Source organism: Dinoponera quadriceps, unplaced genomic scaffold, assembly GCF_001313825.1.
Source record: "Dinoponera quadriceps isolate SergipeBrazil2010 unplaced genomic scaffold, ASM131382v1 scaffold3990, whole genome shotgun sequence".
Lineage (NCBI taxonomy): Eukaryota > Metazoa > Arthropoda > Insecta > Hymenoptera > Formicidae > Dinoponera > Dinoponera quadriceps.
Genome location: NW_014557982.1, coordinates 223 through 15,868, shown reverse-complemented (window position 1 = coordinate 15,868; position 15,646 = coordinate 223). Strand labels below are relative to the sequence as shown.

The following is a 15,646-nucleotide window of genomic DNA, read 5'->3' as shown; positions in this document are numbered from 1 at the left end:
TACCCTCGCATACGCTATATTTTTATTTTTTACACGGAGATCGACTGCTCTTACATCTATGTGTCTTCATTCTTTTTTTTTTTCATTCGTGAAACAGAAAATATCGTGACCTAATAATCAGCGTACGTTCTCTGAATTCGTTTCATCCGGCATGTAGTCGCATTTCTGCAGTTCCTCTTTACGGAAAGACAATTTCGCATATACATACCTACCGTGGTGTCTCCGTGTACGACCGTGATGATCGCCAAGAGAACACAGTGTTAAGGTACTAAGGGGAAAATCGGGGTATCCAAGAATGCACTCGTCGGTGACGCCCGAAGCTGCACCTCGGCGACAAAAGGGCCAACAAGGCCAGACCAGCGCCCAAGACTGATACACCGCACAAAGCACCTGCCGTGATGTCGTGAAGGGGTGTGCCATCTTTCGGGGACTTGACGGCGAGCAGCAGAAGGCCTGCGCAGCTTAACGCCGATAGTCCGGCTAAACCGAGTCCTGTCCAGGTCCTTCGCAGACTCCTGCACGCACCAGCTAAGGTGCAGCAAGCACCGCAGCCGGCTGCGCTGTCGAAGTAGTATCTGAAAATGCGATGATTGTCGCGATTTCGAGATTAATCTGACGTTCGCTCGCGTGTGACGTCGCGGAAAGAATTCGTCCGGTTGCTGAGAAACTTGTACAAAGTTGGTACAATGTGTGTATACGAATTAAATATTTGAAATATTTGATTTTTTTATTATCACAATTATTATTATTATTATTGTTACTTACTGTGAGACATTGGTATATTAATAAATAATTAATTGATATATGATTAAGTAGAAGAAAATTCCTCGCGCGGAATTTGACGCAACTTTTACCCGGGTAATCCCTCTTCGAGACGTTGAAGAAAGCGAGAGGAATTGAAAGGAGGGAAATTCTACCTTCTTCCTTGCGACCAGGACAAATACAGAGCAAGGCCGCAAGTTAAAACGCCGACTAGTACCAACAGGAACGGCGCGTTCTTCCTGTCGCCTTTTTCCGCGCCGCTCGCCAAGGTCGTATTCGCGTCGCTGTTGGGGGGTGATAACGGTGGCACCTACGCGAAATCGTATGGTCAGAAGGATAATTCTATGTTCTGTTATCTGTGGTGTCATTCCGCCATTGAGTTAATGCTGTCACTTACGACGGCCGTACGAGCCATAAACGCGCTCTCGACGCTTTGGTAGGTCTTCTGGTCGGCAGGCACCATCTGATATCTAGGCGATCCGGACACCATCGGCATGGATTCCAAACCGCTATCCATGTAACCGTAGCGAGGCGGCGGCTCGCTGTGGCTCATGTTTATCAGGTCGACCGGAGCGGTTCCCACGTAACGAAGACGGCCGCAATTGCTGGCTGGACAGACATCCTGCTGTCGTGGCGGATTTTCCAGCAGGGGAAGACATCTGCGGGCTGATGGCTCCTTGTTAGGCGTCGACGTCTGAGGTCCTGTGGACGAGAACATTCGGCTCTGCGGCGTGCCTTGAGGAGTCAAACGCGTTGGGCTGAAAGTGCGATCTGAAAAGCAAAACGTTTGACGTTAGCACACGGTAAAAAATGTCATGTTAAATTTGTTAATCAATTAATAAATTAATCTGTTAATACGTTTCACACATGTCTCAAACGGTGCAGTAAACTATTAATAATATTACAAGAAGGTTGAATTACATTTTTTTCAATTAACTTTGTTAACTGTGGTTTCCCTTTTTTTCAGATCTTTATCTTCACGTTCTCGAGAACGGATTTTCGATCTAATCGAACTTTATCAGCAGATAAGAAAGGTTGTTGAATTTTCCTTTCATAAGAAGTATGGAAAACCACTACGATATTCGTCTCTACGTGACTCATCTCTGCAAAGAAACGAATCGCTATATCTTCGCGTCAGCGATCGCGACCACTTCGACACGGCATCGGCGCAAAACGCGATACCGGATAATATAACGTTCACTTAGACCGATTTAACACGAGATGAATATGTTAAATAGTAACGAAAAATATTATGTCAGAAGTTAACACAAAATTAACATGTTAGTATGATACTGAAGTATAAAATGTGTTATTTTAATAATTCGTACCATTCGGGGAACTGCCGGGAGTGAGTGCTCTCCTCTGCGGCGTGCTGGTCCGGTTGAAGGACTGGTGTCTCCTCGGCGAGAGCGTCCTCTCCTCAGATCTGGATCTCGGTTTCCTGGGTGTAGTCAGTATCTCGTGTAGCTTCTGCGTGGCCAAGTTGTTCTTCGGCGACGCCGAGAGCTCCTGCGCGTTCCTCTCGGGCAGCGCTGGCGGATTCTCATCTTGCAGAGGAACTCTGCTGTAACGGCCTGCAAGAAATATATTTCGCGCTCTAGAAAAATATAACTTCAAATGTTAAGGCTCTATTATGTCGGTCTATACATATCGTAGTGGTTTACCATACTTCTTATGAAAGGAAAATTCAACAACCTTTTTTACCTGCTGATAAAGTTCGATTAGATCGAAAATTCGTTCTCGAGAACGTGAAGACAAAGATTCGAAAAAAAAGGAAAACCTCAGTTAACAAAGTTAATTGAAAAAAATTTAATTCAACCTTCTTGTAATATTACTAATAGTTTCCTGGGTTGTATTTTATACGATTCGTTCGTTTTTCATCACGATCTCGATGAAAAAAAAAACAGATTAAAGAAAAAGGAACAACCGTACACAATGTCATTCCAAATAAGAGCTGAATTCATCGGCTTTTAACTACGATTGAAGAGAAATTACCCTGCGGAGTGTTGATGTGCCTTGGCGCCGACTTGACGTTGCTCCATTGCGCGCCTTCGTCCTGATAGTCCTGCTCACCCGGTATAAGCGCGTATCTACCGGCATTAGCGGCGCGACAGGTCTGCGGCCCTCCTCGATCGTCTTGCTTGGTCGGCGGCGCGGAACGTTGTTGCACCTGCTGCTGCGGAATGAACTCATACCTCGAGGAGCCCCTGCGCGTTAACTGGCCGCGCTCGTCGTCCCGCTGAATGTACTCGTACCGCGACGACTGGTTATAGGTCACGCGAGGCTCCTCCACCGGAAGACTGGCGTACCTCCTGTGCATGAGGGGCCTGTTATCGTCCAGGTAACAATAGCGGTCGCGCGACTCGTCCACCACCGCCGTCTCCGGCGGCTCCTGGAAGGCCGGGTTGCTCTGACCCGCGTAATACTGCAGCTGCAACGGCGGCGGCGGCGGCGGCAGATCATCGTTCCCCTGAAACTGCGGCGGCGGCGGTAGGCCGCCGTTGTTCGCGTGATCATCCGGTATGTACTCCGATTGACGGCAGAACGACGGGTTGGTATAGCAATGCACCGGCGTTGGTTCTGGTGCTTGGGCCATGATCGTTACTCGGAGGTACCAATCATCGAAGGACGAGCGTGCCCTCACGTTGGACGGACACGTGGGAAGAACGGCGGGCTCGTTGCGCCAGTTTCGCGACGAAGCATCGGTGAAGCTGAAGCGGCTTCCTCGAGGAGGGAAGGACTCGACCGAGCTGAATTGGCCGAATGAATCTGGTGATGGTGAGTATGAGGCTCGGTGTCGGTTATCGCGCGGGTAAATCAGAAGTTAAACGGTCGAGTCGCAGCCCGTTATTAAGTAAATGATGAGCGCGCCGGCTCGTGCACGCGCATTCAAGTTTGATGAACTCGCTGAATAATCGGCGAAAATGTCTCTCACTTTGTTCGTCTCGGGCGGAATCGTTGCGTCTTCCTTTTCGAATTCACGTGGTGGGGAGTAACGGATGTGTGTGTTCGTTCCGCCTCGGCGCGCCTCGTCGTTGAAAATTCTCCCGGACTTGTTCGATGCACCGGAGACAACTGGCGCAAATTTTCCGAAAACTCAAACGTCAGACCTTGAAATTGTCACGCGAGCGTGGAAGTAGTCTCACGGACCACCGACGATCACAGTTCTTCGCCAAGTTCTTCGGATACCAACACGTTGATAGAACCAGCGTCAGAATCAGCAGGACCTAAGATCGATCGGTGAGGATCATCGTCGCGGTGTTGCGACAGGAGCGCGATGATTGAGTCCCCGAAGCTCCAAGCTCGTAATTTGCGCCGATATCGAGACGCGTCGCTGGTCTGCGAATCTTCCCAGGCACCTTTCATGCGCGAAATTCGCGTGACGTTCACTCGATCGCTCGATTTCTTCCTCCGAAAAGTTGAAGAGGGTCGTGAATTTCAGCCGAACCGAGACGGCTCGCTCAGTTCCCGATGCGTTCGGTGTCTTCCGACCGACAATTTCAATAGCGAGACAAAGATTGTATTATATAACGATTAATGATCTCACGACGCGAGATACGCACGATAATGCAAAGGGATCCGTTTAAGATGCGCACTTTCGTTAGCCGCGCGATGCGTGCACGACCGTTGCTCTCGATAAACTGCCTCGCGAGTTCCCTTAACAGCAGATGCGTCAAGGGTGTTTCACCATGCGTTTCCTCGCGTATCTGTGTATGCGCACTCGGGGGGAGATGAAGGGAGGGTCGTCACGGGGTTTCACGTAATACGGGCCCGGTGTCCCTTCGTGGGGTGGGGGCCCTTCCTTGGCTATAGTGTATTATGCCCAGGATTTTCAACGTTGCTGTCGCGTCGCGCGTAATTTCAGGCACCGGTAATTTAAATTTTATACAGCCTGCTGTTAAGCGAACATGATTGTCGTTTTGGAGCGGACCTCGAGAGAAATCCACAACGTACTAAGATTTCCCGTCGAAACTCATTTATTCGCAACGTTCGACGAAGGCGCTCTCCGTTGTTCTTCGCTCTACGAGCGAATGGTCGAAACATTTTATTTAAACGGAGACTACTTCCCGTTTAATTTCGGATAGAAATCAAGTCAACGTTGTAAATCGAGTTTTTCCAAGGTTCTCGTCTACTGAACGTAATTTCGTCTTTTTAAATCACGATTTATAAATGTTGACTAATTACACGAATAAATCAAGATTTAAATAAATGAAACGGAAGTAACGGGCGGAACATAGTTCGCACGATACTTGGTGTGGTATTTGATTGTCCGGTGTTCGAGAGGAACGAGAGAACTCAGGGTGAGTGTACCATAGTCGATTTTCTGGGCAGCTGCCGCGACCGTTGAGACGCGTGCCCCGATAGCAACAGCTGCTCCAACATGAATGCAATTCAGCCGAAAACACACCGTTTATTTCTCTCTCTCTCTCTCTTTCTCTCTCTCTCTCTCTCTCTCTGTCTCCTCGTGCCGGAACACGGTCTTCGTGCTCTCGCACTCGCACGATGTGCACGCTAACGGCCGAAAAGTCACTCCACGTTGAAAGCAGTCGAAACGGCGCGCGGCTCGCGAACGGCCTAGGCGCGCCATTTTTTCGGGGCCTCAACCGGCGGACGCGTGAAAGTGCGAGGAAAAAGCGACGCGGGACAGAGAGAAACCGGACCCGCGGTCACCCGCGATCGGCATATTTTTACGCTCTAACTGTTAATCAAGTCGCGAAGCGCGCACTTGCACCCGCGCGGCTTCCGGTCTGCGGCTTCCCGCTTCTCGGACGCCTTTCTTCGGATAAATCTCGCGCGACGTCTCGGTAAAGATTTTCACGTTGCTTTTTGAGCTTCTTTCTCTTGGCTATTGAATCGGCAGTGAAGGGATAGAAAAAGAAAGAGAGAGAAAGAGAGAGAGAGAGAGAGGTGTCTTCTTTCTTTTCAGCCATCGATACATTACATCACGTGCCCGAGATGTATGCTGGATGATTTTAACCCATAAGCGGTAAGACGTTCGGCAGGTGCGATTCAGACGCAACAAGGGATTCATGATATTCGTGTCCCGTGTCTCTGCGTGACTCGTCTCTGCAAAGAAATGAATCGCTACATCTTCGCGTCATGCGATCGCGACCACTTCGACACGGTATCGGCGCAAAACTCGATACCGGATAATATAACGTTTACTTAGACCGGTACACACGCGAGAACAAGCAACGTCCACACGCGAGCGTGTGTCGTTACAAGTTACGCGCTCGTACGCCGATTTGTTTGAACGTGCAGTCGCGAGAACCGCGTATTATCTCATTGCGCGAAGTTGCGCGTGACGACGATCCGATTTCTCCGCGACGTGCCGATTCGGAATACGCGACGATCTTCCGCACGAGTGGGTTCTCAAGATTCGATCGATCTTACCGGAAGCGTGGAGTGCCCGGAGCGACGCTCGATACACCGGAGAGCGCGTCATAATTTACGCATGAGCGATTTATCATCGGCGGTGCGATTATACCGCAGCCTCGTGAAAGTTCCCTCCTCTTCCGTCCCATTCTTGCGCTCGTAATGCACGCGTTCGCGCTCTTTCTTCTTCGAGCTGCGAACTATACTTTCTCGATCGTCTTCCTAATTACAGAACGGCGCTAATAACGACGCTCGCCTTGGCGTTTCGAACGATCGTACCTGCTGTCCTTTCGCGTGCGTGACGCGATCGCGCGTCTTGTAAGAAATCCAGTGAAAGAGGACACGATAATGCGCCGTGGGTCAAGTAAATATTACTTGATCCAGGCAAAAATTTACTAAAGAACACCGGAGTGATTATTTACTTGAATCCGGCGCTTTCTTCTTCTGTGTAGAACTGTGGTGAAGTTCATCGCGATTTTTCGAATAGGAACAAAGCTACGGCAACAATTGATGCGAAATACTCGCGACTAAATTTAGGATGACGTCCACCTCGAATCGCATTGCTCGCACGAGTAATCGGGAGGGATTCATTTTTTATCTGCCTGTATCGAACATCCGAGAACTATTCTGCGCTGGTGTTAATGAGAAAAAAGAAAAGTCGGTGTAATAAAAAAAGGAAAAAAAAAACAGGTCGACGCAGGAATGAATTAACGTAACTTTTACCGATAACGCTAAATTAGCCATATTAACGAAAATTTCTCTGCTATTCTCGAAAGCTGCGGGCTCTTATGAGACGTCTCTTCAGCTTCATTTATCGTATATCGCCAACAAGCACAGTAATCGATCTCGCTTCGCGTTATAAGTGACCGTGATATCCAAAGCGACGTTTAGTAGGGAAAGATCTCTCACTTCGTTTCTTCATGCGTTGGACATTAAATGCGACATGCGTGACTAATGTAACGCCGATTGATAGCCTTGCTCGTTCCACACTTGATCAAGGTACGTCGTCGTACGTCCGAAAGACCACGGGAGACTTCTTCGAGTGTTGCCTTCGTCGACGGATGCCATCGTAACGCAATCTACGAATGACTCCTCAGCGGCAATCGAAGGAAAAGGTCACGCGTCGAGGGAACCCACGTGTTTCTGCGGCTAACAATAAAGGTTAGCTCAGTGCGCGATCCTCGACGAAGACCCTGGGATACATTTGCTCTCTGGGAGTTACCTTCGATTATAACGGGACTTTCATACCGAGGGGAAGGGTCGCGCTTTCGTGAGAGACAAGCAGGATCGACCGACCGCCAATCGCGAGAAATCAGATAGATCGGCGAGTATCAACTATGCGGACAATGTATATGCAAAATATACACAAATGGGTCGCAATAATTCATCTAGATTACGTTCGAGAACCGTCGCAAACTGTTAGCGTCTGCTGATGCAAAGAAAATTTAACGGTAAAGTTGTACGCGCTTTTATGCACTTTTCGAAAACAAAACGCAAACATTCCGGAAATTTCGCGCTTCGCATCAAGAGGGAAAAGAAGTTCTTTAAAGATTACGAAAATCGAAGTCACCTGGATATAAGAGCGCATAAATCGTAGATTTATTGTACATAATTTGTTCAATAATTTTTTTTCCATTTTCTATTACGTTTTATTATAAATTCTATTATAACTGCAAATTATGTCCTTCGCTTCAGAAAAGATTTCTCTTAAGGGTTTTGCAGTTAAACTTTCATTAGATAGGAGGTAGCTAAGTAGACGTAAATTGTTATTAAATACTACTAAGCGATAATGTCGACTATTTTATTAAATATAAACAAGATAATTTTGCATATAATTAAAAAATTCAAAATGATCATGCATTAAGGTACGCTAGAATGGTAAAACATGGGAAATCATTTTTCGCTTCGAGCTGTGAGCTGCTCCGCATCTCCAGGAATTGATTTTTGTTCATTTTTGCTCATGACAGATATTGCTTATGTGTGCGACAAAAAGAGGATGCAAAGTATAATCAACGCGAAGGAGGACGTAAGGCGATCTTGCTCTCATTGCCAAGATCATTTTACCGCGTGTGCGCAAATCGTCAATAGTGTGAACAGAGCTTAACACGCGTCCAAGGTACCTATATTCAACATTGGCTTTCTGTTGTCCCTTTCACTACAAGTTGGCTGCGTGGGAGGGCCGTACGAGATTTCGTAGCAACTTCAACGAGGACTAGTCTTCGTACTAGTTCAGTCGTCATTCAAGCGTTGTTCGCGAATGATCTCATGTTCGTTGGGTCGCGTGTCACGCGATTCGAAACACCGTCGAAATGCTGTGTCGCCGCGAATTTACCAACTCATCCCGAGTTTTCAAAATAGTCCGTACAATGTCATTCTTCAGCTCGCGCGTGTCCCCGGAAGACATGGTACTTACCGTCAGATCTTTTTTATTTATTATTTCAAGGGGAGTATAAATAAATTTATATAAATTTTAACGTGAGATTCAGCAATAAACGAATGTTGAATCGTGAGTTTCGCGTTTTTTTTTTCTTTTTTTTTTAACACTCGTTAGTGTCGGCGAATTTACTCGTCGCGGGATTTCATCTTTAATACATCGAACGTTGCGACCGGTGACCGGTATTGTGACACTATACGTATAAAGTATTGAAAAAAATTGTGATTAATATGTAAAAGTAAAACTTATCAATTGCAGTTGTAACATATTTATACTTCATAACAGTTAATTAATAAATTGTATTCTCGAAAAATCAGTTTTACGTTCGATAAAGAATCGATGAAACGAGGTAAAAGATATATACGTATCTTAAATAGCATTTATTTACCGTATCTTTTGTAATTCAATCGTCCGTTGAGATTTGATACAATGAATGGAAATCGATGCGGCAGTCAACGCGCTAAAGGATCACGCTTTGACGTAACTCTGGGATTACAAAGAAGCGAGCAGTTTACGGCTTTCAGACGGTCTCACACCGCCTTTAAATCACCGTGCATCTCTCGGCGCGCGCATTCACGATTCGCTGGAAATTTCACTGAAGATTCGCACGGTCGAACGCGCTGATATACGTATATATAACGTGAAAACGAACGCACGGGAAAACAAGGGCGCGCTGGCAACATAACCATGGCGTCTCGTAATCTTTAATTGCATCATTACGGCGCGAGAAAAAAAAAGGGGGAGAGATCGAGCGGCAACGACGTACTCTTGGTCACTGCCGTGTTGACCACTGAAAGAAGAATTGGTAACAATTACCAAGATTTGGTTAAATAGCTTCAACCGGACGTAACTCGTTCAGTTACTGCAACCAAATCCAACCTTAATACTACGCATTGTATATGGTACTGTAGTACAGTATATCTACTAAATGATTTAGTTGCAGTAACCAAATAATTCAGTTGAAACTAAGCAAATTTCGGTCATTGTTACCAAATCCTTCTTTCGGTGTGCAACTCGTTTTGCGCAAACGACGTTGTAAACATGATTCAATTTTCAAGTCTGACGTGATTTCGGGACTCCCCTTACCTACGACTTTGTCCCGTTTTTATTCCGTTCACGACACAAATGTCTGTTACAGCGTCGTGTGAACCGTTCCGCATTGGCGAGACTCGGCTGGATTCTGTCACGAGCGAGCGATTGTTAGCCGCGAATTGCGCAAGATGCCTATCTCGCGAAAAGCCGCGCGAGGAGCGGCGAAATCCTCGGGCGTACGCGGAGGCGGACGTAGATTTCAATTAAGTCGAACGAGAAGTGGTTACGATAATTGGTCGGTCGGTCGGCTGTGTTGCAGCGTGGAAGTCGACTCGGCTTCTTCTACTCTGCCATTAGACGTCGTCGAATTAGTGTCGTTTGAACATTCTCCGTGAACCCGCCTCGAACTCGATCGCGAGCTGCGCATCCGGTATAATCGAGCGTCGAATACACGGCGGTAAAATCATCGCGATCACACCTCACGGACTCTTTTCCCACGCTCGATCGTGGGCGCCTTTTCTCGACCGTCTGACTTCGCATCCGCGCTATTTTGCTTCCTGACCTACTAAACTGCCAGTCTACATTACGTTCGCAGTGTCTGTATATGTTATGCAAGACTGAATTATTAATTCGCGTGATTGAGATAAATACGGGATATGAAGGGGAGAGGAAATTGAGGCTGAAATATTCTTTTTCGTGAAAGTCATCATTTAAGAGTGTACTTAGTATTTGGTCAACTAAAAAGACAAAATACCGAAATTATGAGGAGTGATTTTTTAAAAATATTTTTCATCGATCTTGATTCGCTCTTGAATATGTTGCAGAGTAGTTTGTGCAGCCGTTTCTATAATCTCGTCAATGTTTTTCTAGCTTCCAGCCTGACTTCGTAATCCGGTGGTTGGCCGGTTCATTTAGTGCTTTTCAACTGGACGTAGCGGGGAAAAAGCTCTAGGAAAAACATCGACGAAAGGACTTCAGGCGGAATCAGCGCGACGCTGCGAAGTGCGAATTAACGATCCGTCTTCCCGACTGTGCGCTTTGTTAAACAACGACAAACTGACTCCGCTAACATCTCGAACCGATGTACGGAGCACGTCGTAATCGGCGATTTTATCGCCGCGAGAGAATATACCCTTGCTCGCGCGAGTGACAGTTTGCGAAAGGCGACAGCGATTTCGCGACGTGACCGTCGCGAGAAGGACAATGACGGAGAACGTGTACATCATCAAAGTGAAGACGAAACCGCCGTTGTCGTCCCTGTACCCGTCGGAGCGTCGCTACTCGGCGTCGACGGTAGGCGGCCTGTCCTTGGTTCACTTCGGCCTCGGCGCGTTGTCCCTCCTCTTGGGCACCCTCGCCTTGTCTCTGCAAGGCCCGATCTTGTCCGTTGCGTGTCTGGTGCCGTTCGTGACGGGCCTGCTCGCTTGGCGGCGTTGGTACATCGACCGGAACATCGCGATTTTCTTCTACGGCAGCCTATTCTCCCTCGTTGCGGCGATCCTCTGCCTCGTCGTCACGATCTTCGACGTCGCGGCCGCATCGACCGGCACCACCGGCAGGTCCCTGTGGCCGTTGGAGGAAATCTTCGACGCTCCGCGTTACTCCCCGCATCCTCTCGAGAAGCCCGCAAACGATACTCGTGCGAACGATATTGCATCGTTGTTTAAGGACAACCTGTTCAATACCACTGACGATCGTGGCTTCTTGAAAATCGACGGGAACGGCGCAACTTCTTCCGAGCTCGATGAATTTGATCTCCACGCCAGGAACGGCGGCTACAACGATCTCAAAGCGGGAGCGACCTTCACGTTGGTGGAAAAGGCTATCGTCTCCAAGGAAATCTTCCAGAACGAAGGCGCGGCAAATGTCACGCAAGGATCACCCGTGGGCTTGAAGAGAGAAGGGACTCTTTGGCGCAGTCAATACGAAAACTCGTCGCACGCCAAGGTGCTGCTGACGTTGAACGTCCTCGTGGCGTCTCTCCTGGAGGTCTTCTGGTCGCTACTCAGCGCGAAAATCGCTTTCCGCGGGATGATGAACCGCCTGCCGGAGAATAGCAACGCCGTCGCCGGCTCGAAGACGACGAGATCACAGTTGCAGAAGAGGAAACCCCCGGCGCCCAGACCGGACATCCTTGACCACGACCGTCGGCTGTCGGAGACTCTGCAGGGCTTCACCGGCTTGCAGTGCCTCGCCGGACCGCGACTACCCTTGCCGGAATCTAACAGGGAATTTCAAGAGAGGGTCGAGAGGTTCCTGGCTAATCAAGCGATGCATCGAACTGTCGAGGGCATTTGAAGGCTCCAAGGCGAGAGAAATGATTTTTCGACTATGGCCCAGGCTTGATGGTTAATTACCGAATCTTCTTTCAGTAAATACTTTCAACAAATAGGAGGGTAATACTCGATACCTTTTCTCTGTTTCTGGTGTCTCTTTTTCGATGGATGTTATAATTATGTGGTGATCCGAATCCTGTATACTCTGTACACTTTGCTGTTCGTTAATTATCTCATACTCCAAATATGAATGTACATATATCGCGTATTCGATTCGTGGAAGTATAAAGTTGTGTAATTTCCACGTATATGTTCTTTTTACACCGCGTTTACCGCGGCGACGTGAAGTGACGAACGGTCGGTTTGCACATCGCCACAGCGTGTACTTAACGCGAGTGCGTCGAATAACGCAAAGTCGAAATGGCAAACATTGGAACGTCGGGCAATAAACAGCGCTAATTGTATTCAACACAGTCATCCGTGTTGTCGGACGTGTTTTCGCGACTCTGGTTAATTAACATACCAATTAGCGCCACGGGCGGGTAAAAATAATCGAACAGATGCGTTACCGTGCGTTACGGTGCGCCGTCAGATAAGATTACGATACGTTACCGAACATTAAGCGTCTCACAATAGTTTTAACATTTACTAGGCCTATTGACCATTTTTCGCGCGCAATGAATCGACGTATTCGTATATCACGACTGCTGATTACTCTGTGAATCGCCGAGGATTCTTCGAAGCAACAATCATAATGCACGAATATGTCGATTCATTCACGTGTGATCAAAATATTCTATCATCACCGGGCGTAAATGTTCAAGCTATTATGGCGCTTACAGTGTGCACTCTTGCATAAAAAACAATACAGGGTGGTCTGTGGGAAGTTCGGGTGAACGATGGTGGCAAACGTCACAGAACGAGTAATGCGGGTGAAAATTGCGCATCGAAGGCGCGCGCGCAAATATTTGAAAGAAACGAAAAATACACTGAGAGATGATGAGTTATTATTTCTCTCACGATCGTTCGCGCCGCCGATTACACGTAATGCCGCGGTGCGCGCAATAGGATTTCGAGTATGATTATCACACGTCGAATAACTCGCGCGATGACGCAAACTAGCATTATGACGCAAACAGGATGGCGAGGCCTCGATTTTAAGAAAAGCCGCCGCCACCGCCGCCTTGCTGTCTCGCGGTCATCGCGCCTGGCCGTTCTTCGCAAAATCATCCTTTATTTTCAATCATTGCCAAATACATTTCCATTCGCCGGCGCGCCGGACTTACCATAACTCGCGGCTCGTCCTTAAGGTACACTTTATTCACTTAGACGACATTAAGCTACCGCCCTAAATTGACTCTTTGTCGCTTCCGGAGGATTATAAAATATGCCTTTCATCTATGTACGTGTTACGTTCTCGAGCGGCCGATAACGGAAAAAATAGACAACTGACGAGTATTCTAACCGTCACTATATGTAGATTCGATCGATCTCTTTTTCTCCATCTCTCTCCTCTCTCTCTCTCTCTCCCTCTCCTTCTCTCTATATTGTCCTTGGTCCACCTGGATTGTGATTTCGAAAGCGAGTGATCTCTCCGCGCACAACGTAACGGCGCTGCGTCCGAGAAAGAAGCGATCCGTCAGCGAGCACCGATTACGATAACGCGCAATTATCAAACGAGAGGTTCGCGTAATTTTGTCCTTTCTTTTCGAACGAGCGAACGCAAGTATGAGACGGAATTTGCGCAAATGTGAGCGATTCTTCGCGAAATAAATTAACCTTCCGGCGCGATGCGAATGATTTTCGTACCGATTTTGACGTGAGATTCGCGAGCGGATCTCATTCGAACGAACACGAACATATCGTTTGATCATTGATACCTCGGGGACGATTAGCGGCTATTCGGGAATTACGACTAAACATCTATTCGGCAAGAATAAAGCACGCGCTTTTGTACATGTTCGTTTCTGTCGCATATCCGTGAACAACGAGGATACCGACGTGGAACAATCGTCGTCGTCGTCGATCGACCGGCGATTTTAACGAGCAACGGATACGCGTAAAATTCGAACGGGCGAGTAAATGGAATAAAAACACTAATCGCTTATCACTACCGCGGAGTCAAATGTAACAAACGCTAAATGGCAAGTATCGGATAAAGTGGACACGTCTCTGATAGAACAATCCGCCCCATTGTTCATTCGCGGATACATCACCAACAAACAATTCAACTATGAAACTAATACTCTCTCTTTCTATCACCCCACCCTGTGGGAGTGACTCCTTTTCTCTCTCTATCTCTCTTCTTCTCATTCTCTCTCATTCACTCTCTCATCACATATTACCTCTCGAGGCTACACTTGACACACCCTATTAAGGTTGTTTCTCACTATCCGTCTAGACGGTGGCAAACAAACATCCATCAATCCGTGGTAAAACATGCTTTAACGTTTTCGTATCAGAATAACGGCCCGGATGACGCCGGAGAACGACAATATTGACGGCAATATGACGTCTATTCCGTCAATATGCCGTCAATGCGCTGTCCTCCGGCGTCATTTGGCTCTATCTGGCAGGATACTGTGAAAATTCCAGTAAAAGCATTGAAGAATGTTTTGACGGTAGTTTGACGGACTGTCACCGCTCAGACAATGAGAATCAACTCTTATTCGTTATTACGAGCAACACGCACGACATCGCACAGTTTTATTAGCAAAAATACACGGGACTCGCCGAAAATATTTCGTCCTATTCGCCGATCCGCGTTTTTGCCCGACAGCCGATCGCGCTTTAACGCAAGCGATCTGAGGTGTGACCGCTTAATTGCAACCAGCAGGTGCGCGCGTCTTACAAGATTAAGTGCAATGAGTTCCCTCGTACCTGGATTATCTACCGGTCGTCGCGTGTCATTCGAGACTGCGCCGGGGCTTTTATCGCGAGTCGTCGTGTTCGATCGTGTTCTACTTGCGCTTTGCGTCTACTCTCCAGTTAAATGTACATATATCACACACACTCATACACACACATAGATTATGTTGAACCGACAAGTTTCCGTAAGAGAAGAACCGACGGTTCGCAGTTCGTTTCCCTTTGGTCGAGATTCCATTGAGCGCCACGGCTGGAAATCGCGTTTGACGTAACCGGGCATTTGATATCGCCACGGGTTATCGGAATCCGAATGTGTCGTGCCAATAAAAAAAATCTGAAACCATTGTAACTTTATAGCATTTTTCCCGTAGAATCTGAAAAAAATATTTATAAAATTTTAGGGGGTAGTTTTCACCCTTATTTTGAGATTTTTAAGTTTAAAGTCGAAATTTCGCAAAGTACGCCACCTTCGATTTTTTTTTGTTTTTTTTATTTTATTCCTTTTTAAATTTGCTTTCGATTAAGTCATGTCTCATGATGGTAATCGACTTGGAACAGGCCTAACCGTCTTGAGGGTTGAGATATAACGGTAAAAAAGTGGATTTTTGCCTTTGGGCCTTATGTTGGGCCTGTTTCAGGTCGATTATCCAAGGTGGAGGTTGCACGGTCGGATTTACACCTCTTTGTGTGTTGTGTGTTTGTGTGTGTGTGTGTGTGTCAACAGAGATAAGGACCCCACGGTTCGTCACTCCCGTAGTATTTATCGACTCCAAACCCTCTCTGCTGTACGCGCGTGTGTGTGTGTGTGTGTGTGTATGTGTGGCTGATGTTATTAGGCCTGGTGTTCGAAATGTCCACCGTTTGCTTCNGTGTGGCTGATGTTATTAGGCCTGGTGTT

General features: G+C 47.2%; 2 protein-coding genes across 5 annotated transcripts; one reads left to right on the top strand and one right to left on the bottom strand.

Moving 5' to 3' along the window:
- Window positions 1-268: 268 nt before the first annotated feature.
- Window positions 269-3,358, bottom strand: LOC106749561. The gene is made up of 5 exons (XM_014629157.1): window positions 2,758-3,358; window positions 2,091-2,336; window positions 1,160-1,533; window positions 918-1,072; window positions 269-575 (listed from the first exon to the last, which is right to left on the bottom strand). The coding sequence occupies exons 1-5, from the start codon at window positions 3,356-3,358 to the stop codon at window positions 269-271; spliced, it is 1,683 nt and encodes a 560-aa protein (XP_014484643.1).
- Window positions 3,359-9,936: 6,578 nt separating this feature from the next.
- On the top strand, window positions 9,937-15,140 carry LOC106749577. Of its 4 annotated transcripts, none has more exons than XM_014629203.1 (2): window positions 9,937-10,034; window positions 10,475-15,140. In XM_014629203.1, the coding sequence occupies exon 2, from the start codon at window positions 10,808-10,810 to the stop codon at window positions 11,900-11,902; it is 1,095 nt and encodes a 364-aa protein (XP_014484689.1). In that variant the 5' UTR covers window positions 9,937-10,034; window positions 10,475-10,807; the 3' UTR covers window positions 11,903-15,140. The 4 variants fall into 4 exon arrangements, with proteins under 4 accessions (XP_014484689.1, XP_014484688.1, XP_014484687.1 ...); XM_014629202.1 differs by having other exon boundaries at window positions 9,937-10,061; XM_014629201.1 differs by having other exon boundaries at window positions 9,937-10,200.
- The last annotated feature ends 506 nt before the right edge of the window (window positions 15,141-15,646 follow it).

What these genes read in the sequence shown, in the direction of transcription:
- LOC106749577 (XM_014629203.1), top strand. Translation starts at nt 10,808, where the DNA reads ATGACGGAGAACGTGTACATCATCAAAGTGAAGACGAAACCGCCGTTG.
- LOC106749561 (XM_014629157.1), bottom strand. Translation starts at nt 3,358, where the DNA reads ATGGCCCAAGCACCAGAACCAACGCCGGTGCATTGCTATACCAACCCG. An exon ending in TCCCGGCAGTTCCCCGAATG is followed by an intron (nt 1,534 to 2,090) that starts GTACGAATTATT and finishes TTTGCTTTTCAG; the next exon opens with ATCGCACTTTCAGCCCAACG. An exon ending in TTATGGCTCGTACGGCCGTC is followed by an intron (nt 1,073 to 1,159) that starts GTAAGTGACAGC and finishes GATTTCGCGTAG; the next exon opens with GTGCCACCGTTATCACCCCC.